This window comes from Talpa occidentalis, unplaced genomic scaffold, assembly GCF_014898055.3.
Source record: "Talpa occidentalis isolate TD23 unplaced genomic scaffold, MPIMG_talOcc4v2.1 talOcc4.7, whole genome shotgun sequence".
In the NCBI taxonomy this organism is placed as follows: Eukaryota; Metazoa; Chordata; class Mammalia; order Eulipotyphla; family Talpidae; genus Talpa; species Talpa occidentalis.
In genome coordinates, this window is record NW_023605083.1 from 63,118,442 (window position 1) to 63,144,028 (window position 25,587).

Here is a 25,587-nt window from a genome sequence, read left to right on the forward strand (position 1 = left end):
ACAAGGAGATATCCTCTGGCTTCTGTGAGAATGGTCGTATAAAAAAGACTGGAAACAAGTGTTGGTGAGTGTGGAGAAAAAGGAACTCATTTATTTTTGGTAAATTGGTGCAACCTGTATGGAAAACAGTACGGGTACTTTTCAAAAAAAATAAAAATAAAAAAAGAAATCATATGATCCAGCAATACCACTACTAGGTAATTGTCTGAAGACTATAACACAAATACAAAAAGACTTTGCTCTCCTATCTTCATAGCAGTATTATTCACAATAGCCAAGTCATGGAATCAACCAAATGCATACTGACAGTCCTCTAGATAAAGAAATTATGGTATATATACACAATGGACTACTATTCAGCTATTTAAAAAGATAAAACAGGTGCTCTTTTGAATCACTGTTTTTGTGTCCTTTGGGTAGATCCCTAGGAGTGGAATTGCCTGGATCGTACGGTAGCTCTATTTTCAGTAGACTGAGGAACCTCCAGACAGCTTTCCACAATGGCTGGACCAGTTTGCACTCCCACCAGCAATGTAGGAGAGTTCCTTTTTCACCGCATCCTCGCCAACATTTGTTGTTGCTTGTTTTTTTGATATGTGCCAAGCACCTGTACACCTATGTTTATTGCAGCACTATTTACAATAAAGCCTGGAAACAGTCCAAATGCCCAAAAATAGATGACTGGATCACAAAGATGTGGTATATTATTATGGAATATTATTCATACAATGGAATATTATTCAGCAATCAAAAAAGACAAACTCATGCCATTCGCAGCAATGTGGATGGAGCTAGAAGGAATTATGCTCAGTGAAATAAGCCAGAAGGAAAAAGAAAAATATTGGATGGTTTCACTTATAGCAGGAATATAGGGGAACCAAATAAGACAACAATGTAAAAAAATAATAACAGTACAAAACACAACAAAGCAAAAACAGACAATTATAAACCTGAGACGTCCTGCAGGGGAGGAGGAGGGAGAGGGGTGAGAGGGAGGGAGGGAGGAGCAAAGGGGACTGTGGTGATGGTACATGGGTGCCTTGGGGAAGGAGATTCTATGAGGACTCAATCTGAGGGGTTGGGGGGAAGCAAATATTGTCTACAAATGTAAAAAATGATAAATGTTAAAATTTAAAAAAATCTAAAAAAATTTTTTTAATTAAAAAAATAAATAAAAAGATAAAACAGTGCCTTTTGGGACAATATGGATGGATCTTGAAGTGACTAGTTAAGTGAAATAAGTGAAAAAGCAAAAGACAATGACCGTATGACTTCTCTCAGTTATAGAATATAAGTAACTGAAGAAAACAAACAACAAAATTAACTCTCAGACTCTTTGAAAATGGTGGTGGCTCCCATATGGAAGGCAGGGAGGGAGGAGGGTACTGAGGCATAAGGTGAGAGCATCTTGGCACTGGAGCTTTGGTGGAGGTCAAGGGAAACATCTGTAGATGTTGCCATGTGAAACTATATACCAAACTTAGATATTGATGTAAATGAATGGCAAATAAATAAAAATTTGATGGAACAAAATAAAGAAAGGGGATTTTTCTGTCTAGAGTATTTACTGTTTATCTTCTAGATGTAAAGGAGAAATGTGAGGTTAAAGATACATACTTCTCAAGAAAATCCTCCAGAAAGAGACTTGCTTTCCATTGATCCAAGACTGAGCTATCAGTCATGCCCCAAACTGAAACAGCTGAGACTAGAAAGAAGAAAACTATTAGTATCTAGAGTTTTCTTTTAACAATTAATATAAGGATGCCAAACATGCATGTTTTTCAATATGGCATTATCTTTATTTGTTTGCAAATGTAGTTTTTTCCAAAGTGATACCAGATTGAGTAATCATTCTTGTCATTACAAGCCCTCCCCCCCCAAAAAAAAACTTCAACCACAGTCAAAACAAAATCATCTGAACACACCATCTTTATTTTTAGTCTCTCTTTTGCTTACATAGCACTACCATTTCAGATGGTCCTGTCCAGCAGCTCATATTGTTTCTCAAAAAGCCTTTATAACCAGTTCACCTCACTCTGATATATTCCTGCTGAAGCACCATAAACTCATCAGTAGCACTTAACTCTGGTTAATTTGAAACAGAGTCAGAAATGCACAGTCGTACTGTAAAATGTTATGCATCTATAGCTTGTGTCCCAAACTAGACTCTAGGTTCCTTAAGGAGAGGGACCACATGATCTATTAGTGTCCAAAGAAGTCACTGAGTAAGAAGTCACGGATTATAATAACCAATATTACTTTTTAATCATTTTGCTACTTTGAACAAATCATTTAATTCCTAATCCTGTGCCTCAATGAAAAAATATGTAGGTTTAGAGGCTAAGAGTACAGGTTCTGGGGGAGGAGGAGAGCTAGGGGTGAGAATAGGGTGGGGAGAGAGCACAGTGAACTATGGTGGGGGGCTGTGGGTACTTCAGTGGTGGCTGCATTATGGCGACTACACCAGAGCGGGTAGATCCTATCCTTCTAAAACACTAACAAAGTTGTAAAACAATGATACTTTAATTAAAAAAGAAAAAGAGTTCAGGTTCTAGAATCACCCTGCCTAGATTTTAATACTTGTATTGGTACTTAATAACAGTATAATCTTGGCCAAATCTCTTAATCTCTTTGTATCTCAATTCCCATATCTACATGTTAGGAGTAAGTCTTTTCACAGAGCTGTTATATGGATTAAATAAATGTAATGGAACACATATATTGCTCTGAACAGTGTCTGGCAGACAGTAAATGCCCAATAAAATTTGGCTGTTCCTGCTATTATTTCAAAAAAGTAAAGGAAAATAGGAAGAAATGATAAACCTGTTTTTTTTTTCCTTCTGTACTTTTAGACAAGCAGTTAGATGATAGCTATTCTTTGTGTTATTTCCAACCTCAGTGAGATCTTCCATTTTTACAATTATCATCATATTCCCTCAGGTCAATCTTTTAAAAACATAAATTATGTTTAAAAATGCTCAATGACTTCCCACAGCTGACAACAAAAGAAAACTAATAAACAAACTCCATACTATGGTCTGCAAAGTTTTATATTATTCAGAAACTGCCTACTTCTCAGATCTCCCCTTCTTATGAACTGGTCACAATGGTCTAAAATCTGGTACTTACATATGTTTATGTCTGAGTTAGATACTTTGCCCATGCTTGAAATGCTTCTCCTACTCATCTCTTTGTGATTATTTTCTTCTCCTCATTCAGCTCTCATATCAAATGGCCACCTCTTCACAGAGTTTTTTCTAACCACTTTTCTAACCCCTACTCCTGAAATTTCCTATGGCATTTATCAATACATTTCTCTAGACATTTATCAATACCAACTATTACTTTATATACTTAATAGCTTTATTACTGCATCCTCTTTACCAGTCTAAAAATTCACTGAGCACAGAGTATTTCTTTGTCTTACTAGTAACATTATCCTTACCACCTGTAACAGTGACTGGTTAGACAAATGTTGCCAACTGACTTAACTCCTCCATGCAGACTGCATCTTTCTTTTCTGTTTTTTATTTAGATAACATTAGTTTTCATCACTGTATATGATTTTTGGGTTTGTTTTGTTCAGTTTTATTTTTGAAACATCCTTGTATAGGGAAATAGATTCACATCTCCTTAAATGTACCCATAGTTCTTTACCATAGACCACCAGGTCTCCTCCATATATATTTCAAAATGATTTTGTGGCTCATTAAAACTTAACCCTCATACAATTGAGCAAGATCCTATTACAGTACATTTATAATTAGAATGTTTTAAGACTACATCATCTTCTTATCTTTTACTTGTTGTGTTCATATCGAGTATAGGCTTTTCAATTCCTTACTTTGTTACCTAAATTGTCATAAAAATATTAACTTATAATATTCTGATATGAATTCTGATATGAATAAGCGCATGTGTTTTTATTTAATGAGAAAAGCACTGCATTTTCTTAATAATTTCTAAAATAATTTTAGAACAAATTCTTGAGAAATAGAGAATATACCTCTTGTCCATGGCCTCCTATATTTATTATCAATAATGCCTGTGTAATTTTCATCTTGATATAAACATGAAGGGATTCGAAGTAAAAAAGCATCTACACAAAGCTTCTTTTTAACTGCATTCTGTGTAAGAAATATAAAATATTTTAATGTATTTATCAAATTTAACATCTCTCAATATTCAGAATATTTAACTTTTATATTCTTTTAAATCTATATTATTTTCATTCAATACTATTCTGATGAATTTTACAAATCCTTGTTCTTTTGTAAAATTTGCCATTCATTGGAATACAATATTTGTATTGTATCATGGGGTATGGGTACAGAAGAAGAAACTAAGGTATTGTGGGCAAAGATAAAAGTTCGAGGATGTCTAATTTTGTGAGTGGTCAATATATTCATAAATATTTTTGTGTAACAACGACTCTTATTCCTTACTATGTATATGCTGTAATGACATATATCATTTGTTCCCTCAGTTACAGGGAACAATAAAATCTGGAGTTGCCTATATGTCTTCCTTATTTCCTGCAAAATGTAACACAGTTTTAGTTACATTGGAATAATTATTTTCCCCAGTACATGGGGTCAAGGTTATAAAGAAAACCAAAATTTAACTTGTCAATTAAGATTATAGGAATAATAAGCCATTGTATAACATCTACTCTATGTTAACAATGTGTCTGGCTTGATTCTCAGCTTTATACAAGGTATTTAACTTCTTCAGAAGTTTTTTTTTTTCTTTTTTCAACCTGTAAAGTTGTAAAACCTGTATTAAGAGTATCTATCTTGGGCCTCCCTGGTGGCGCAGCTGTTGAGCGCTGGGTTGCGAAGCTGCCAGCAGCCTCTGCAGCGCCAGTTCGTTCGATCCTCTGCAGCGCCAGTTCGATCCCCGGCTGCTCCCCGGCCACTGGAGGAGGGTCCCACATGGCGCGCAGACCTCTCCTGCCGCCCGCTGCTCCCCTCAGCAGTGTACTTCGGTCCTTCTGTCTGCTCTGCTCCCCACTCTGGCTCTGGTGAATTCTCTCACCCTTCCTCGCTTCTGACTGTACCCAGTGCTTGTATAAATATATAAATAAATAAACAAACAAACAAAAAAAGAGTATCTATCTTGGGGAGTAATTATGGAGCACATAATCATTAAAAGAGCAAAGAATCTAGTCCTTAGCAAACAGTCAATATACAGTTACTGTTATTTTATCACAAAAATAACTGGGGTTGCTTCTTGCCTCATTCCTTTCAAGAAGGATAAATTCAAGATTTTTTTTTTATTTAAAGATTTTATTTATGGGCCTCCCTGGTGGTGCAGGCAGTTGAGTGCTGCAGCACTGTGAAGCTGTCCACAGCCTCTGCAGCACAGGTTCGATTCCGGCCGGCCAGCGAGAATCCCACATGGCGCGGCAGATCTCTCCTATCTCGCCCGCAGCTCCCCTCAGCAGTGTATTTTGTCATTCTGCCTGTTCTGTTTCCTGCTCTGTCTCTGGTAAATCCTCTCACCCTCCTGCGAATCTGGCCTGTACCCCAGTTCTTGTATAAATAAATAAATCTAAAAAAATAAAAAAATAAAGATTTTATTTATGCATACAAGAGCTGGGGTACAGGCCAGAGATGCGGAGGGTGAGAACAGGCAGATTGACTGAATTACAATGCTGAAGGAGAACAGGGAGCGAGTCAGGAGAGGTCTGCTGCACCATTGTGGGTTGCTCCCTGCCCGGGGATCGAACTCATGCTGCAGAGGATGCGAATTGCTTCATAGTGTGGTGCTTAACCCCTTGCGCCACCAGGGAGGCCCTCAAGATTATTAATAAAAGTAGCCCTAATTTGCAAAGAGCTTCCATTTTTTTTCTCCTGACAGCTTCAAATTCAAATTGTCAATTATTTTCCTCCAAAGGTGTTTTAGTTTTTGAGGTATATTAAAAGTGGAATTAAATGAATCTCAACATAATTAGGCTAAAGATTAATCTAAGAACCACTGCAAAATTATGACAGAGTAAATGTAGGCAACACTTTTTATATCATAACTGTTAGTAAATGGAAGGTGATAAATTAACACCTACCTCATATAAGTAGTCTATTGCACAATATTTGAACGCTGAAAACATATCTTCTTTCTTTGAGAGCAGAACAAATTTCAACATCTGGGAATATAAAAATTAAAATTAAATGTTGGTAAATAGCAAAGCTAGGAGCAGAAAACCACTCAATTATGAAATTATAGTTCATGATAAAAATTAATGATAAATAATACTTATACCATGACTTAACTATAATGAAAATAATGTTGATATAAAAGTATCTGTGGTATGGTACATTAAATATATATTCTTAGATTTTTTTTCATCTGTCAACTTGATTTCATTGCTTAACAGATATCTGAATCCATCTTATAGTGATGGATGGATAGGATGAGAGATAAATTGGCTTTATTTCTAAGATCAAATATAAGGTGGGAAACAAAGCAAAACCATGGTTGGAAATTAGGTATTTTAAAACAGCCAATTTCTGAATTGCAGCAATTCCTGAAATATTTTTCCTTACCTCTTTGTAAAGATTTTGTTTTTCCTGTGCTACTTCCTTGCTATATGTATGGAGCCAAAACGGAAAAATATTGATAATTTGGTCAGGCTTTTATGAGCGAGACCAAAGAAGTAAACTTTTCCAAGATGCTCCCCTCCCACCAGCTTAACTGAGGTATAACTGACAAATAAAAATTGCACATATATATTTCGGAATATTAGCCTAAGATTATTAAAGGCCATACACAAGGGAGTGTGAATCCTCAGGTTGGTTTTCTACCTCCTCCCACCACCCTAATGCATCTAATTTTTCCTCTTTAACACTCCCTGACATAAAAACCTTACTTTAACAACGTAAAGTCACTGAGGAGGGGATTTTATATATTCTTCCACGAACTTGCACTAAACAATTTGTAGCTAGTGGGCTGAAATCTCATTGGCCTTTCTGTGACCTTACACCCTCCATTCTCACCTAAACAGGCACCTAAACAGGCTAACTGGAGCCGCTTGAGAGGTTTTGTCCCCTCAGGACCACATCAGTGGGGTCTCACGAATCTGTTTTCAGAGGTTTTACAGCTGCCACTCTAGTCCATCCCGGTATTTCCGTCCCTTCAGCTCAAGGACGCCTTGGCTGCCTCTACTCCTCGGCCTCTCAGAGATTTTACCCGCATTAAAATCGTCTCCTACCGGTCTTCACAGGGCTAAATCCCGCCCACCGGGAACATGTGACCTCTGACCTTGAGTTCAGCGCTCCCATTAGCCAGCCAGGCCAGGCCCCTCCCCTGTCCCGCCCCTTTTGCGTCCCGCTCAGTCTAAGCCTGCGCCTGTGAGTCGATGGGCGGGGCCTGGTGATCTGACCTCTGAGGTTCTTCCGCGTGAGGGAAACCTGCCTGCCCTGGGCTGAGGGTGGGCGGAAGTGGGGAGGTCGCGAGACCAGGTGAAGGAGCTTGAGCCTCTTTGGTAGGGCAGCTCCAGTGTTATTAACTAATCCTGGCCACAAATGACTGGGCCAAAGGGAGGGCCGGGACAAAGCCTAAGCAAGGGATCCTGAGAGAATTTAGCAAGTAACCAGATTTCGGGAAAGAGGGAAGCAATGGGAGGAGGCAAACATAGCTCCAGTGTCTGGCTGGGTGTTGGCCGTGCCCAGATGGCTGGAGAGCATGTGAAGAGGGACGGGAAGATAATTAGGATTGGGATTTACAGGTTGTGTATCTTGATGGTAGCTACCGCCTCACACACATGCTCATTTAGGAATCTCTGGGCTCTCCTGATAAGGAATGAGAATTGTCCCTTCCTTTGTGTTTAACTCCCATCTTCCTTCCGGGATATAGCTTGACTCTAAGTTCCTTCCCAGAAGACTGCAAGAAGTAACATGCATTTATTTATTTTACCAACACCCAGCTGTCTTTCAAGTTAATTACTATCAAAATACATATGATGAAATGTCAGTGGATAACTCACATTATTTTCTTAGGTTACCTACTTCATTCTATTTTGTACAGGTTTGTGCAGTTTGCATCAGTGATACAGATTTAATGTTTGACAATGATTGATTACAAAGATGTTCATCTGGCTTTGAGGTATAGTAATTATCCTGTATTCTTGAATGGATGTATATACCTTTTATTAAAACCAATTTTACATTTCGTAATTTTGTAAAAATTACAAAAGTAATATAGATTTGTACTTACTATAACCACTAAAACCATCCAAAGAGGAACACAGAGAAAATAATCTCCATTATTTCCTGGACTCCCAAAGGAGCTAATATTAACAAAGTGGTATGTATCTTTTCATACCTTCCTACATGTTTATACTAATTTATACAGACATGCATGTACAGAGTAGATTGGTCGATTATGTAAAAATAAATAATTTAGGGCCTCCCTGGTGGCACAAGGGGTTAAATCTCAGCACTATGAAGTTACTGCAAGCCACTGCAGCACAGTTCAATCCTGGCCTGGGAGCTAACCCACATGGCACAGCAGACCGCTCCTGTCTCAATGCTGCTCCCCTCAGCAGTGTATTTCAGTAGATCTGCCTGTTCTGCTCCCCACTCTGTCTCTGGATTCACCCTCAGAATCCTCACCCACACACCTCTGGTCTAAACCCCAGTTCTTTATATGCATAAATAAATTTTTTTTATAAAATACTATTTCGTTTTAATTTGCATTTTTTGGATTACTGCTGAGTTTAAACACATTTTAAATGTTTATGAGCCTTTTGGGTTTCTTTTGTGAATTAATTGCTTAATTGTGTGTGTGTGCGTTTGTGTGTAGGAGATTAAGCAATTTTTCTATTAGGTAGGTTGTCTTTTTAGAAATCTTATTTATAGATACATTAGTTATTAACAGGCTTGGCTATATAAAGAACAGAAAATCCCAAAATAATATAATATTTATATTCCATTTAAATAAGTACAGAGATAAAGGGTTCTGGACTGATATAATAGTTATTTACCTTCCAGCTAATTATTCGGGTATTTTCTATGTTGTGATTCTTCTTCTCATGGCCCCAGGTAGCAGTAGGGTGGAGGAAGTAATAAAAAAGAGGAGAGATGAAAGGCACGAGATGTTTCTTTATCTGTAATTAAAATTGTGAAACATAATCTTCGGACAGAAAGTGCATAAGACAATGAATAGTTAAAAAATTATTTTTTAATGAAGTACCATTATTTTATATCCTTGTTAATTTTTTTGCAATATAGGATTTCTTCACCAGGTAAGATCACTGTAGTACTCCTGCCACGAAACTACCCACTCCTCTTCTCCCGGGTACCTCAACTTTCAAGTGTCAGTTTAAAGTTTGTCTTTGTCTGATCATTTGTTTGGTTTCTCTATATTCAACATGAAAGTGAAACCATTTAAGTAAATGGCTTATTTCACTTAGGATAATCCTTTTCTGTTCCTTCTGTGTTGCCACTAATGGCATGAGTTTAATCTTTTTGATTGCTTAGTAGTATTCCATTATGTATATATACTACATCTTCTTGATCCACTTATCTGTTCTGGAGCATTTCGGTTGTTTTTATATCACTGCTATTGTGAATAGTGCTGCTATAAATATGGAGCAAGTTTCCTTTCAAATTAATGTTTTTGTGTTATTTGAGTAGACACTTAAAAGAGGAATTGCTTTTTCATATGGCAGATCAATTTTTTAAAATATTTTATTTTATATAATTCTTACATCATTTTTCATTTTTGCACAATGTATGCATTTTCATTTTGGTTATATTCCCCATACAATTGCACCCCCCCCCTTATTTTGACCCTAATCCTTCCTCTTCCCTTTCCACCCCCCGTAGTGTGTCTCTGGTTTATAGTTGCTTGTTGATTTTGATTTTTACTTTGTATTAATTAGTCTTTTTCCTGGTCCCTTATTTAGGTTTTCTAAATTCCTGCTATGAGTGAGACCATCCGGTATTTTTCTTTTTCTTTCTCACTTATTTCACTGAGCATGATCCCTTCTAGCTCCATCCATGTTGCTGCAAACTGCATGTGTTTATCTTTTTTAATTGCTGAGTAATATTCCATGGTGTATATGTACCACATCTTCTTGATCCAGTCATCTATTTTGGCCATTTGGGTTGTTTCCAAAGCTTCGCTATTGTAAATAGTTATGGCAGATCAATTTTGAGGAACTTCCCCACTTCTTTCCATAGGGTCTGGACCCATCTACATTCCCACCAACAGTGTAAAAGGGTTCCTTTCTTCCCATACCCTTGCCAGGACTTGTTTCTGGGTTTGTTTGTTTGTTTTGTTTTTAGATAGTGCCATTCTTGCAGGTGTGAGATGATAGCTCCTTGTGGTTTTGATTTGCATTTCCCTGATATGTGATGATGAACATTTTTTTGCGTACCTGTTAGCCATCTGTATGTCTCCTTTGGAAATTACCTATTTAGCTCTTCTGCCCAAATTTTGAATGGGTTGTTTTCTTTTTGTTGAGTTGTATAAGCTTTTTGTAGATCTTCAGTATCAATCCCTTGTCAGATATATGGGGTGCAAATATTTTCTCCCATTCAGTTGTCTCTTCATTTTGGTTAATGTCTCTTTTGCTGTACAGAAGCTTTTTAGTTTGATGTAGTTAGTCCTTTGTTTTTCTTGCTCTTACGAATGAATCCACAAAGATATTTCTAAAGTTTATGTCATGGAGTGTCTTGCCTATTTTTTTCTTCTAGGTATTTTATGGTTTCAGGTCTTACATCCAAGTCTTCTATCCATTTTGATAAAAAAATTTTTTTTAAAGAAACATTCATGGAACTTCCACTCAAGTGACAAAAGAATACAGAGAATATCAAAAACTGTCTCCTTTTCTTATCACAACTCTCCCTAGAGAAAGTTTCTTCCTAGATTTAGAGATTATTATAATCCTGACTTTATGGTAATCATTGCCTTGTTTCTTTTTAAAGTTTCACCCACGTATTCACATCTAAATCATATAATTTTGCCTATTTTTGAATCTTATAGTTTGTGTTATTTTCCTTCTGGCTTTTTCTAGTCAATGAATTGTGGTTATATGTGTATATTTATATTAATTATATAAATATGAATATTAATTTCATTGCTAAATAGTACTCCATGGTGGAAATAACTCCAATTTATTGATCCATTCTGTTGTTGGTGGGCCTTTATTATAGTTTATTATTATAAATTTTGACAATTACAAATAATTTTTCTATCTATATCCTTATACATGTGCTTCTTTAGAATATTAATTTAGGAATGAATTTCTGGATTATTGAATATGCATATCTTTATTTAGTAATGCCAAATGGCTTTCCAAAGTGATTGTACAAATTTATACTCTTATTATCAATGTTTGAGAGTTCCTGTTGCTCGGTATCCTCACCAGTCATTACTAATTTTATACTGTTGAAATTTGCATATCTAGTAGATATTCAGTTGTTTGTTAAGGAAGTTTCCCATAAGCTGCTATGTAAATTTTCTGTTTATATCTTATCATCAGGCCCTGGTCACTTAGTCACTCTTAGCTTGCAGTACAGACCGAAAGATTCACTGTTAATCCTGGACGTTCATATGCATATTTATAACTTGGAGATTTTGTTATTAAAATAGAGAATAGATTTTGGGAATTTATAGCAGTCTCTACCACATTAAGAATGGTAATGCTGGGCCTCCCCGGTGGCGCAGTGGTTGAGCACTGGGTTGCGAAGCTGCCCGAGGTCTCTGCGGTGCCGGTTCGATCCCCGGCTGCTCCCGGCCACTGGAGGAGGGTCCCGCATGGCGCGCAGACCTCTCCTGCTGCCCGCTGCTCCCCTCAGCAGTGTACTTCGGTCCTTCTGCCTGCTCTGCTTCCCACTCTGGCTCTGGTGAATTCTCTCACCCTCCCGCGCTTCTGACTGTACCCAGTGCATCTATAAACAAAAACAAACAAATAAACAAATAAATAAAAACATGCCTCTAGAAAAAAAAAAAAAAGAATGGTAATGCTGAAGTAATTTTTATTGAGCACTTACTCTGTGCCAATATGAATACATCTGCAACTACATATAAACTGTATACTATATTATAAACCCCAGTTTACAGATAAGAAAATTGGTACAGTGAGAATTCAAGTACCTTGCCCCAGATTAGAAAGCTAGAAAGTATGAGACAGAATTGTAAACCCAGGCAGACTAGTTCAGAATCCATGTTTTAACAAGGCCATACATTCCTTAAAAGGAATATTTGCTCTTGTCCTTACAAAAAGTTTACAAATACCTCCCTATTTATCTTTGGCAATGTCTCAAATAAGTTTTCTTTGTATATCTATAGTGACTTTTATCATATCTAAGTCATCTATGTTTTTTCTCAGTAGATAATGTTTTTACATCATTTCTAAAATTTTGCATATGAAGAGATTCTTAGAACTATTGTTTCCCTATGGGTCTAATTCATCATTATTTGCATCATCATTAATATGAATATATGTATTATTCTGAATCTATGTGGAATATAAAAGCCTAGACACATTTGAATATAAACTAAACTGTGGTATCATTAAGGAAAGGGGGAAACCCCCTCAACTATCCAGATCAGTTCCACATGTTTGTGGACATACCCTCTAATGATATTAAGTTTCACTTTTGTATTCAAATGCTATGCTATTGAGGCCATGATAATAATGCTTATTGAGAACATACACTGTGAGAAGCACCATATAGGCTCTGAAGATGCAAAAATTAAGAAACCAGCCTATGAGAAGCTAATAAATACTTATCTGAAGTTGCTGTTATTATTTCATCTCTTCAGAAAGTGCTGCACACTGCTGCCTGGATGATATTTCTAAAACAACTATCACTTCCCTGTTCAAACTCTTTTATCGTTCTATCTCATGAAGGATAAAATAGAAAAATCTCAGCCTGGAATGGCTACTTACTCAACCCCATGTACTTTGGAACCTGGAACCATTGGCCATTCTCTGAACATCTCTCAGAACCTCCCACTTTAAGTCTTTGTTCCTGCTGTTTTGTTTTGCATTGTGATCACATGGTGAAACCCTAATTATTCAGTAAGATTTAGTCCAAAAGTTTACTCCACCCATTGATACTCTTAGTGAGAATTAGTTGTTACTTTTTTGGCACACAGCTTTTCTCAGTATCCCACTCTGGGCAGTTTTCATGGTGTGCACTGTAATTGTTTTGTTCCAGGTCTGCCTCCCACACTATACTATAACCTTCATAAAATCATGGATGATGAACCTTGTCTTGATTGTCTTTAGGTTCTCTAGTAACTAACACAATACCTTATCCAGAGTAAGTTTTAAAAATGAATATTTCATGTAATTCACTTCTAAAAATCTGGCACTTTTTTCCTGCAATTTTTTTGGAATTTCCTATTAAATGTAGATTTTCAATGTTTTTGCAGGAGCATTAGTGTATGTGAATACACACACGCGCACACACACACACACACACACACACACCCGTGAATACACACACACACACACACACCCAGCCAAGGTGAACAGAGCATGAATGTGGCAGATAAGCAGCTTGAGACAGAAGTACAGATTAGCTTAAACCAGATCATGCAGAAAATCTGGATATATGGAATGAAAAGAACATTGCACAAATGGGTTGCATAAGAAGCTTGTTTTGTGGTTGCTGATTTATGGGTGTAGTCTCATGTATTATCTTTTGATCAGTAAGGAACTATTTTACATGAGTAGGTCGAGAACAAACATTTTAGCACACCACATTTAATCTAATTAAACTAATAATTTATTTATTCTAATTAAGCTTAATAATGCTAAAAGAGGGGGTACCATTAGCATATGAAGAAGTCTTCACAAGTATAAAAATCTAATGTTTCATGTTCATATAGTCTATCTTTTTCTCAGATAAACCAAATATTGTAGACTATTTTTGCAACATTTGTCTCTAAACACTATTACCTTTTGCTGTTCCACATAGCCAACATTTTTCTGGGTGTGAGCCATCTCCTATCTCACTTATTTATTGGATCTTTTGCCCATAGGAAAAATTCATATAAGCAAGGCTTCAGGCTAGGATGAAACTGTTATTTGTGCGAGGGTGGAGTACATCGTTATACTTAATTCTCCACTTCCTTGAGAAAAACAGAAGGACTAACTCTACATTTAAACACTTCCCTGTGTGGTATTTGCTCTAACGCTTCTCACAGTGTATGGTGCAGAAAGGTTAAGCAATTTTCTCAAAATTATATAGAAAGGACTAGAGCATGAATCTTTTGACTTCACCCAGTGAGCTGTAGTTGTTCACTCACTGATTTATCCATCAATTGTTTTAAAGCACGTATTACGCGCAAGGACCTATGTTAGTTGGGAAAGCAAATAATTCTGTATCAATATGGTAGGAAAATTAATGTCTTAAGTATAAAAAGGAAAATTATTATTTTCACAAGTTGTAGAGATGCAGAATAATAATTGATTAGATCTCTTATTTAGATATTTCACTAGATTAACCACATCAATGGAAATCCAACTGTTTAAAGCCCAGAACTCAGAACAGCACCACCATATACCTAATATAAATGAATCAACCTACAAAATAATTTTCTGAATGCCAAACTTTCAAAATCAAATAATGTTATAACAAATGTCATAAATATTGATGACAGCCAACCACATCCTCATAAAAGGTGAGAAAATTGTTCTCTTTTTCTCTTCAAAAGAAGTCTTTTTTTAAAAGATTTATTAATTTATGTATATAAGAACTGGGGTACAGGTCAGAGGTGTGTTTGGGGGGGTGAGAGGATTCACCAGAGACAGAGTGGGGAAAAGAACAGGCAGATTGCTTGAAATACACTGCTGAGGGGGCAGCAGGCGAGTTAGGAGAGGTCTGCTATTCCATGTGGGTAGCTCCCTGGCTGGGTTCAAACTCATGCTGCAGTGGCTTCAGATAGCTTCATAGGTTGTGTCTTAAGCCCTTGCGCCACCAGAGAGGCCCCAACTCTTCAAAGGAACTCTTAATATTGTTTGAGACATCTTGGATTACATTTATGCTTTCTATTTTAAAAATGGAGGCGATAGGGTATTCGATTGAATTTGGTAAGAAAAATATTAATGTAAATAACTCTTGTCATTTCAATTTTTTAAGATTTATTTATGCATACAAGAATTGGGGTACAGGCCAGAGGTGTGGGAGGGGATGGGTGGGAGGATTCACTAGAGACAGAGTGGGGAACAGAACAGGCAGACTGACTGAAATACACTGGTGAGGGGAGCAGCGGGCAAGCAGAGGTCTGTTGTGCCATGTGGGTAGCTCTCTGGCTGGCCAGGGATCGAACTTGTGCTGCAGACGCTGCAGCTAGCTTCACAGTGCTGTGCTTAACCCCTTGTGCTACCAGGGAGGCCCCTATCACATTTTAACAACACATAGACAATTAGTTCTCAGGAGATGCTTCTGCCCCCAAGGGTCATTTGGGCATAATTGAAGACATTTTTGAGTGGTCACATCTGGGAGAAAGTGTGTTCTGGCATCTAGCAAGTGACGGCCAGTGTGCTACTAAATATCCTAAAACGAAGAGGAAAACTCCTCACCTCCTCTGAAAAACAGTTGCCCAAGTCAAAACAATAATGCCAGAGTTGAGAATTCCTGATCTAAACTAACAAAACACTTAACTATTCCCAGACTGTCCATACGTCTGTTTGTATAAAACCTATCTCATTCTCTGCAGCTGACTTCACATTCTAATTGAATGGGAAATTGTGTTACTTTACTTTTTTTTCATTTCAAATATCTATGTAGCTTCATTTGGATTTTCTTACTCACTTTCTGTAGATAAGTACTGATCTTTCTTTTTAAGACTATTCTCTTTCAATATTTATAACCTACCTTATTCCCCAAATTATTTATGCTACCTATAAAAATGCATTTTATATCACAGGATGAAAGCAGATAAGAAATCAGGCAAAGTACTGATCCCCTTGAATTCTTTATCTCATCCCCACTCACCTCCCAAAATTAGTTTAAAAGTTATCTCCATATATATCTCTATATATATGTAGGGTAAGTTAAAAAATCAGGTTTTTCTGCCCTCCTGCCATCAGGATAGATGAGGGAACCCTGTGATCCTGAATGCATGCTTGATGGCGGGCACCTGAAGTGGGTACACCTGCGCTAAGACTGTGCTTTTTAAGGGCGGCATCACGGGGACTCCAGTAGAGGCAGCAGAAGCCAAAAGAGAAGCCGAAGCAGAAGCCGAAAGAGAAGCCGAGAAGCAGCAGAACGAACGCCACAGAGCCCAGATAGAGTGAAGACTTGCTGAGGGCTGGCTGGTTGGCAGGCCCCAGCCAGCACCCCTACCTGCCATATGCCTGGTGAACCCCAATAAAAGACCTGCAAAAAACCACTGAGGACTCTGACTCCTCCTTTACCTGGTCTGCATGGGATCAGAAAACCTGCACCATGCCCATTCCTGCCTCTACAATATATATCTTCATTCTCTCCCTTGTATGTTTAAAAATTATTTCATTATATTATATCCTAAAATATTCAGTAAAACTAATTTTGATTTTTTAAAAAGATTTATTTATTTATACAAGAGCTGGGGTATAGGCCAGAGATGCAGGGGGTGAGAAGATTCACCAGAGACAGCATGGGGAACAGAATAGGCAGACTGACTGAAATACACTGCTGAGGGGAGCAGCGGGCAAGACAGGAGTTGTCTGCTGCGCCATATGGGTCTCTCTCTAGCTGGCCGGGAATCAAACTCGTGCTGTAGAGGCTGCATATTGCTTCATAGTGCAGTGCTTAACCCCTTGCGCCATCAGGGAGGCCAATTTTGATCTTTTTGCCTTTAATTTTTCTGTATCCCCCAGAACTCCTGGACTACAATGAAATTCTTCTAACCCATTTTCCCAGCTTCTAGTCTGCAAAGTGCTATAAAATAGAGATTTTTCTACTACTCCCATGAAAGTTCTTCAATAGTCAACCAAAGCCTATAGTAAGGGGAGGAAGGCACAGTGCAGGTTTTCTGATCCAGCAGACCAGGTAAAGGAGGAGTCCTGGAGCCCTTGGTGGATTTTGCAGGCTTTTATTGGGATTTACCAGGTACATGGCAGATAGGGGTGCTGGGAGGCTTCCCAGCCCCCAGTAAGTCTTCACTCTATCTGGGCTTTCTGGCCTTCTCTCGCATTCTCTCTGCTTCTCTCATGGTTCTGCTTCTGCTTCTCTGCTTCTGCTGGTATCCCTGTGACACCGCCCTTAAAAGCCCAGTCTTAGCCCAGGTGAATCCCATCTACCTATGCCCACACCCTATTCCAGGTGCCCGCCATCAGGCATGCATTCAGGACCACAGGTTTCCGTCTTCCATCCTAATGGCGGGAGGGCAGAAAAGCCTGATACTTTTTACCTTACCATACACCTATACATAATAATTACACCATACTAAGTACCCTTCATTTATAAGCTACTATAGTTGGAACTTGACTTACCTCAGTATTAGCATCTCCATCATGTAGATGAGTAATTGGGGCTTAAAGAGATTAAATGACTTGCTCAAAACTATGTAGCAATGGAATGAGGAACCAGGATTTAAACCCAGGTCACTTCTATACTAAAGCCTATAAATTTTATATAGCTCTTCATTCCGAATGGAATCAAGTCCAAAATCCTTAGTTTGACTTTCAGGACTCTGATCTGGTGTACTCCCCCCCACCCCCCCCCCACCCCCAGCTACTTCTTATTTCATCCGCCTGACACTAGTTAAGGTACTGTTTTTCTCTGCATATTCTCTGATCTTTCTTTTCTTCTATTTCCTCCCATTCATCTCATACTCTATATTATCCTCACACATCTGTGAGTCAAAATACCAACTCATAACATACCTTCTATGCCCAACTTTCCAGCTGAATCCCCTAGAGAAAGGAATTGTCATGTGGCGGTAGCACAGTTTTGTGTAGAACTTTACAAACACCCTTTAACATATGTTAAGAACCTGATAAAGAGTAGGAACTCAAAAAATGCTTGCTTGTTTTGTTCTAATCTTCTGTAGGGTAAGGAAAAATGTCAGGCTTTTCTGCCCTCCCGCCATCAGGATAGATGATGGATCCTTGCGCTCCTGAATGCATGCCTGATGGCGGGCACCTGGAGCAGGGTGTGGGCATAGGTAGATGGGATTCACCTGGGCTGAGACTGGGCTTTTAAGGGCGGCGTCATGGGGACGCCAGCAGAAGCCAAAAGAGAAGCCAAAAAAGAAGCCAAGCAGCAGAAGCCAAGGGTGAGAGTGAGAGAGAGAGAGCCGGAGAACCCAGATAGAGTGAAGACTTGCTGGGAGCTGGGAGGCCTGCCAGACTCCCGGACCCCCAGTACCCCTGTCTGCTGTGTACCGGGTAAACCCCAATAAAAACCTGCAAAAAGCCACTGAGGGCTCTGACTCCTCCTTTACCCGGTCTGCTGGATCATAGAAAACCTGCACAGTGGTCCTATCATGACTTTACATCTTCATATCAATCCTCAGTGATATTATTATATTTTCCTAACATTAAGGAAACTTGAGTGTCAGATTAACTGACCTGTCAAAGTGCAGGCGTATCCCAGGGTGAGCCAAAACTTCAATCCAAGGGTTCTGTCTCTAGCTGAATGTTCTCTCACTATACTACCTATATGTCTGAGTTATTCCCTACTCCCAAGCACCTATATATCCTAGCTCTATATTTCAGTCTTAATAATTATTGAAAATGTTCTAAATTAGGGCTTCCCTGGTGGCACAAGGGTTAAGTCTCAGCACTATGAATCTATCAGCAGCCACTACAGCATGAGTTCCATCCTTGGCATGCCAGGGAGCAACCCACATGGCACAGCAGACCTCTCCTGCTTTGCCCACTGCTCCCCTCAGCGGGGTATTTCAGTAGATCCACCTGTTCTGCTCCCCACTATCTGGTGAATCCTCTCTCATGCTCCCTCCCACACCTCTGGCCTACATCCCAACTCTTGTATGCATAAATAAATAAAATGAATCTTTAAAAAAAAGAAAATATGCTAAATTAACAAGTGAATGTCTGTTAAGAACACATTCTTTCAAGTTGGAAATCTTGAGTGCCTTACTGGTCACCAAAAAAAAAAAACAGCACTCTCAGACATACAAGTAGTATATTGAGAGAACCCTCAACTAGAGACAGAACCCTTGGGTTGAAGTTTTGGCTCACCCTGGGATACTCCTGCCCTTTCTCATATGTGACTCATACACACACACAGTATATATTGTTCATTTTATGTAGGAGGAAAACAAATCCACCCATTCTGATAAAATATCTTAGGCAACATTAGGTTGAAGGTTTTTTTTTTTTTAATTTATTTATTTATACAAGCACTGGGTACAGTCAGAAGTGCAGGAGGGTGAGAGAATTCACCAGCGCCAGAGTGGGGAACAGAACAGGCAGACCAATGAAATACACTGCTGAGGGGGGCAGCGGGCGTGGCAGGAGAGGTCTGTCACGCCCAACATGTGGCACCCTTGCAGGGGGCTGGGGATCGAACTGGCGCTGCAGAGGCTGCTGGCAGCTTCGCAGTCCAGTGCTCAACCGCTGGTGGGGAGGCCCAGGTTGAAGTCTTTACTATCCATGTAAGAACACCAGAGCCACACACCTTTAACAAATAAGTTTTTATATGTTATTGAAAACTAGTTGGGAAGGACAAATAATTTTTCAAAAATTTGCAATTATTTCAACACTTTATACTCTATTCCTTATTGTTTCTGCTTTTAGGATCATGTTTAGGGAGGCTACCTCCAACCCAAAGATTGTGTAGATATGCAAATATATTTTCCTCTACTGTTTTTATTGTATTATTTACATTTCAAATTTCTGGGATTTGTGTGTGTGTGTGTGTGTGTGTAAGGCATGAAATAAGTTATAATTTATTTTTTCTCTTATAATTTTGGAGTTGATTTTCCTTCCTCATCTTAAGTTACAGCTTTATCACAAACTTCCAAATTCTAGATTTGTAATTTGTTTTACATTTATTATTTGGTTCTAGATTTATAATTTGTTCTATTACTAGTTTACTTCCAAGCTAATACCACTGTTTTAATTATTGAAGTTTTAATTTCTGATCGGCAGTTTCATTCATTATTATTCTTTCAAAAAATGTCCTGACACAGTAAAAAAATTTAAAACATTTCTGGCTACACTGTAAGATTTCTTCTTGAAAATAAACATGAGAAGTATTTTGCCAAAATTTTATATCTTTTTAAAACTAGGATTCTGATTGAGATGGAAAAATATCACTTTGGAGAATTGAATTAAAATTCATATTAAAATTCATATTTTAATATACAGACTTCAAAATCAGAGAAGCTGAGATCATTTTTCATTTATTCGGGTCTTTTCATTTCTTCCAGTGGATCTGCAGTATTTGTGTGTATGGGCATTCACACTTTAATAGAGCCGAGCACTTAGTTCACATATGCAAGAATCATATTCCAGTGTGTGCTTAGGGGCCACACTCAGCCATGCCTTTTCTAGCCATAATGTATCTCTTTTCCCAGTGTGCATCATTTCCCCTCCTGCAATATGAGGGATGATTACAATAATGTCTCCTAGAGTAATTGCGAAGATTAAATGAGCTAATGTGTGTAAGGTGCTTCCTGGCACACCGGAAGTACCATAGAAGTGCTACCTATTATTATGTATGTATACTATGGGTATTTCATGTTTCTTATTAAATTTATTAAGTGTTTTATGTACTGTTATTACAAATGGGTCCGTTTCCTCTCTATCATCTTCGTATTTGTTGTTATTGTGTAACTTTGACTTTGGAGTCAATTTCAATAAACACTAAACTTTGTGATTTAAACCTCTATCTAGAAAGCTCCCTTCTTCTATGAGTTGTGCTTTCGCATAGCTTCTTTTTAAAGAAATTTCTGTCATTTAATGCCAAGTGAGGCAACAGTAAATGAATCTGATGCTTCTGAAAGACCAAGTATGATAAGTGAAGTTAGCAGCTGGTCCATTAAAAATTCTAACACAGCGAATAATCCTCTCGCAAAACTGGTGAATGACAGAACAAGTGAAAATTAAAAAAAAAAAAGCAACTGACATAAGAATGTAATTATACAAGACTAAAAACTTTGAAGAATATTTGAAGTTTAATTTGTCAATAAAGTAAAATTTTGGCAAAATAGGGCCCTATCTAAAAAATATAAATTATGAAAATTGATAGAAGAGGAGGCAGGAAATTGAACTGATCAACAACAGAAGAAATGAGAGACATTTTTCCAGAGTACCACTCAAAAAGGCGCCATGTCAAAAAGCTTTTAAACACATGTTATCTAACTTTGCTACTTTATTTAATCACATTTACCTCGAACATTTTCTTACTTTTTTTTCTCCTTCCTAAACTCCTACTTTCTTTAAAGATTCAACTACTGTCACCTCTGGACTCCTTCTGACCCCTCCCTACCTGAAGCTAAAAACTGCTGCTCCTGTGTGCTTCCACAATAACCTGTGTTTACCGCTATTACAACACTTATCACACTGCTTCGTAATTACTAGTTAACTTGTTTGTCTCCCCTACCAATATGGGAGTTCTTGAGATAGACACAACTTATTTCTGTTTTCTGGCAGCCCAGCACATAAAAAACTGGCAGAATCAATTGAGAAATAGATGCAGAACAATACTGTTGATGAAAATGTTAGGTAATTACCAGAAGAGCTGTGTTGGAGCATGTGGTTTTGATGTGTGTCCAGACTGGACTTCCTAATACTTCACCTTAAAATTAAACTTTCTACCCTCTGGTTGGCAAAGTTGGACAACTACAGGTCACCCTAGAGGGCACAAGCTTCTTAGAACATGGTAGAGAACAGACTAGAGTTAACCTTCTCTGTACAGAGCCTAGAAGATGCCAAGTCATGCTAATTTCATTCCTTCTCTCAAATATATTAATCATTTAAGTTGCTCCTCTACTGTTAAGTGAAAGGTGAAGAGAAGAACAGGGATTTTTTTTTTCAAGCTGAATTTCTGCACAGAAACATGAAACCACGGAAATGGGGGAACCTCCCATTAATTTCAGAGAGAAATTTCAAGGGCAGCAACTATGTCTAGTCTAAGTGCTCTAATTTCATTAGCAGGCTTTCATTTTTAATTTTATATTTGATTTGTTTGCTTCATCAAATTTCCATTGGAATAGATGGGGTAAAATAGTCAAAAGTGCATGAAATTTCCTCACAAATTTATTTACATTCTGTTTTCTGTATTTATTTTCCAGTTATTGCATGGAAAATTACTTCTAAGGTACACAACCAGGAGAACTGTACTTTGTAACCTCACAAGATTAAGAAGGAATTGTCATCGTCATGTATCTAGGATCTATTCAACCTAATAGCATGCTCAGCTAAGTGTACTTTGTAACCTCACAAGATTAAGAAGGAATTGTCATCGTCATGTATCCAGAATCTAATCAACCTAATAGCATGCTCAGCTAATACTTGTAAACAAAGGGAAGGCGGGCGAAAGTCAATGAAGACACTCGCTTAGCATTTGCTACAGTAGGTTTTTTCTCTGCTACTGATACAACTAGTAGTTAACCTTCTGGAAATCTAATGTGCAGCCTAGTGATTATAATATTTCAAAATTCCATATATTATGTATTTCAAAATTCCAAGAGACTAGTTCTTAAATTTTCTCACCGCAAAAAAAGAAATGATAATTATGTGATGTTAGAAATGTGGGCTAACACTAAGATAGGAATAATGTTGCAATATATGAACATATCAAATCAACATGTGTGCATACACAATGTCATATGTCAATTATATCTAAAATATGGGAATATCAAGACACATAGCCATATACAAAGATATAACTTATCTTCACCTAGTGATGGACATTTAGATTATTGCAATTTCTGGCTATGCCAAATAAAATGATGATGGGGCCTCCCTGGTGGTGCAGGAGTTAAAGTCTCAGTGCTATCAAGCTATAACCAGTTACTTGAGCTTGATTTCCCACCAAGGAGCTGACCCACATGGCACAGCAGATCTTTCCTGTCTCGCCTGCTGCTCACCTCAGTAGTGTATTTCAGTAGATCCACCTATTCTGATCCCCACTCTGTCTCTGGTGAATCCTCTCACCCCCTGCACCTCTGGCTTACACCCCAGTTTTGTTTGCATAAATAAATATAAAAAAATAAATAAAATAGTTATGAATGTTTGTATACAAGTCTTTGTGTGGATGAATGTGTTTCCATTTCTCTTACCTAGGACTGGGTCTTGTAGTCAGTATATGAAATTTTTTGAGATATAATTGACATAACATTATATCAGTTTCAGGTGTATAGCATAATACTTTATTTGTGTATATTGTGAACAGATCATTTCACACAGTTATACATTTTTTTCTTGTGATTTTCTCCCCCCGCCTCCCTGGCCTACCTCCTTGGAAACCATTGTATTTTTCACAGCATCTAACAGTTACTTTTGTTGTGATTTTTTTTTTTGTTTACCTTTGCCATTTCTGTTCCATGTATGAGAGAAACCATTGAAAATTAACTTTTACACTCTGAATCATTTCATGTAGCATAATCACCTCAAATTCTATCTATTGAATATGTGTTTGCAAAAGGAAAGATTTCATCTTTTTGATAGCTGAATAGTATTCCAAAAGCAGACAAGAACATCACAAGAAAACATAAGATGAACATATGTGAAAAACAAATCTTAATAAAATATTATCAATTAAATTCAACAATACGTTAAAGGGTCATATCATGACCAAAAGGGAAGGAGGGTCAGAGGAACTTCTGCACTGATAAACATCTGGTGATGGGGGAAATAGTACGGTGGGAGAAGGCAAGGGAAGCCTAGCTCCCTTACATATTACCCTTTGCATCTCTTTCATCTGACTATTCCTATGTTATATCCTTTTGTAATAAATAATATAAATAAAATATTTCTCTAGCAAATTAATTAAACCTGAGAAGGGAGTTGTTGTAATCTCAAATCTACAAATTAGTTTGCACAGTCAATAATCTGTATCTGTGAGGGCATCTCCAAGTAGGAATAGAGTGGAATAGTCTTGTAGGACTGAGCCCCTAACATGTGGGATCTAATGTTCTCTTTGAAGGGTGGGCAAATTATTTGGTGTGTGTAAATTGCACACTGGAATTGTGTATAGAATCGCTCACCCTTTAAGTAGTTTCTAATAATTGAAAATCCTGGTTGGGAAAAGCTAAGGAAATAATGCCTCTACTAGCTTCCAGTGGCCTGGTACTGATTTCTTATAATCATGGAGACTTCCATTCAATCCAGAATTGAGAGAATTTAAGGAACATTGTTATATAATCCCTAGTATCTTTTAAACTCAGGCCATTTGCAGCAACACGGATAGAGCTGGAAGGGATTATGCTCAGTGAAATAAGTCAGAAGGAAAAAGAAAAACATCAGATGGTTTCACTAATAGGAGGAACATAGGGAAACCATCCAGGGGATCAGGAAAAAAACAAAAAAGACAAAAGTAGCAGCAAACTATAAACTGGAGATATTCATCAGGGGAGGAGGAGGGGAAGGGATCAAAACAGGAGGGAAGAGCACAAGAGTCTACAGTAGGGCCTCCCTGGTGTCACAAGGGGTTATGACGCAACCTGTGAGGCTATCCATAGCCACTGCTCCCCTCAGAAGTGTATTTTGGTCAACTTGCCTGTTCTTCTCCCCACTCTGTCTCTGGTGAGTCCTGTCACCCCCCCATACCTCTGGCCTGTACCCCAGTTCTTGTATGCATAAATAAATAAATCTTGAAAAAAAAAAAGAAAAAAAAGAGTCTACAGCGATGGTTCATGAATGTCTTGGTGGTAATTTTATGGGAACAACACCTGAGAGGAGAAATCAAACATTGCACAAAAAATAAACAATGATATATGAATATATAAATATTAAATTAATTTTTAAAAATCCCTAGTATCTTTGATATGTACTGAGGTATACCTCTTGCCTAAAAATAATTTTGATCTGGCTATTTTTCTTTTTGAATGTAGAAAGTGTATTTATTTTATTTTATATATGTTTTACATCATTTTTCATTTTTGTACAGTGTATGCATTTTCATCTTGGTTATATTCCCCATACAATTCCCACTCCCCTTATTTTGACCCTAATCCCTCCTCCCTGTACTTTAGGATAAAATACGAGTACTAAAAGATTTAACTAGCTGCCATGTGGGGACTGTCAGTAAAAAGGCTGATGCCAGGCAGGCAGGTCCTGTTCAATAAAGATTGTTGAAGCAGTCTCTGTACCCACTTTTTTTTGTTGCTGAACTGTGTTGTCTGATTGGGTTTTGATCAAGTATTACTTCATTCCAGCAGACATATCTACCTTATAGAATAGGACTATGTTCATCTCTTATCAATTTACACTAACTAATCAATCAAATATGAAGGCAGAAGGCATGATCAGAAAAGAAAAGTAGGCAGTTCTAAAAAGCCCTCTACATCCAAACCCAAATCTGACTTTGGACTTGATATGACAGCCTAAGGAAAGAGAGTATTTTGGATTACAGGACAGGACATGATAAGACAGGACCTGATCTTAAAAGTTCTACTAAAACTATTTGACTTCTGTTAATTGAACTATTTCTGAATTATTTGTCA

At 37.7% G+C, this 25,587-nt stretch overlaps 1 protein-coding gene across 7 annotated transcripts in view; it reads right to left on the reverse strand.

Annotated features, from left to right (window-relative positions):
• The window catches only part of SHOC1 (shortage in chiasmata 1), a 127,034-nt gene extending 117,925 nt beyond the window's left edge, over window positions 1-9,109 (reverse strand). For 5 of the 7 annotated variants that reach the window (XM_054689409.1, XM_054689407.1, XM_037493000.2 and 2 more), the window contains exons 1-4: window positions 6,996-7,247; window positions 6,065-6,145; window positions 4,007-4,127; window positions 1,618-1,705 (exon numbers count right to left, since the gene is read on the reverse strand). In XM_054689409.1, the coding sequence (XP_054545384.1) occupies window positions 1,618-1,705; window positions 4,007-4,127; window positions 6,065-6,145 (290 nt within the window). In that variant the 5' untranslated portion in view covers window positions 6,996-7,247. Of the gene's footprint in view, window positions 1-1,617; window positions 1,706-4,006; window positions 4,128-6,064; window positions 6,146-6,545; window positions 6,586-6,995; window positions 7,248-8,983 lie in introns of those variants that run through there. The other 2 variants (XM_054689405.1, XM_054689406.1) reach the window with 2 other exon arrangements.
• Between the last annotated feature and the right edge of the window lie 16,478 nt (window positions 9,110-25,587).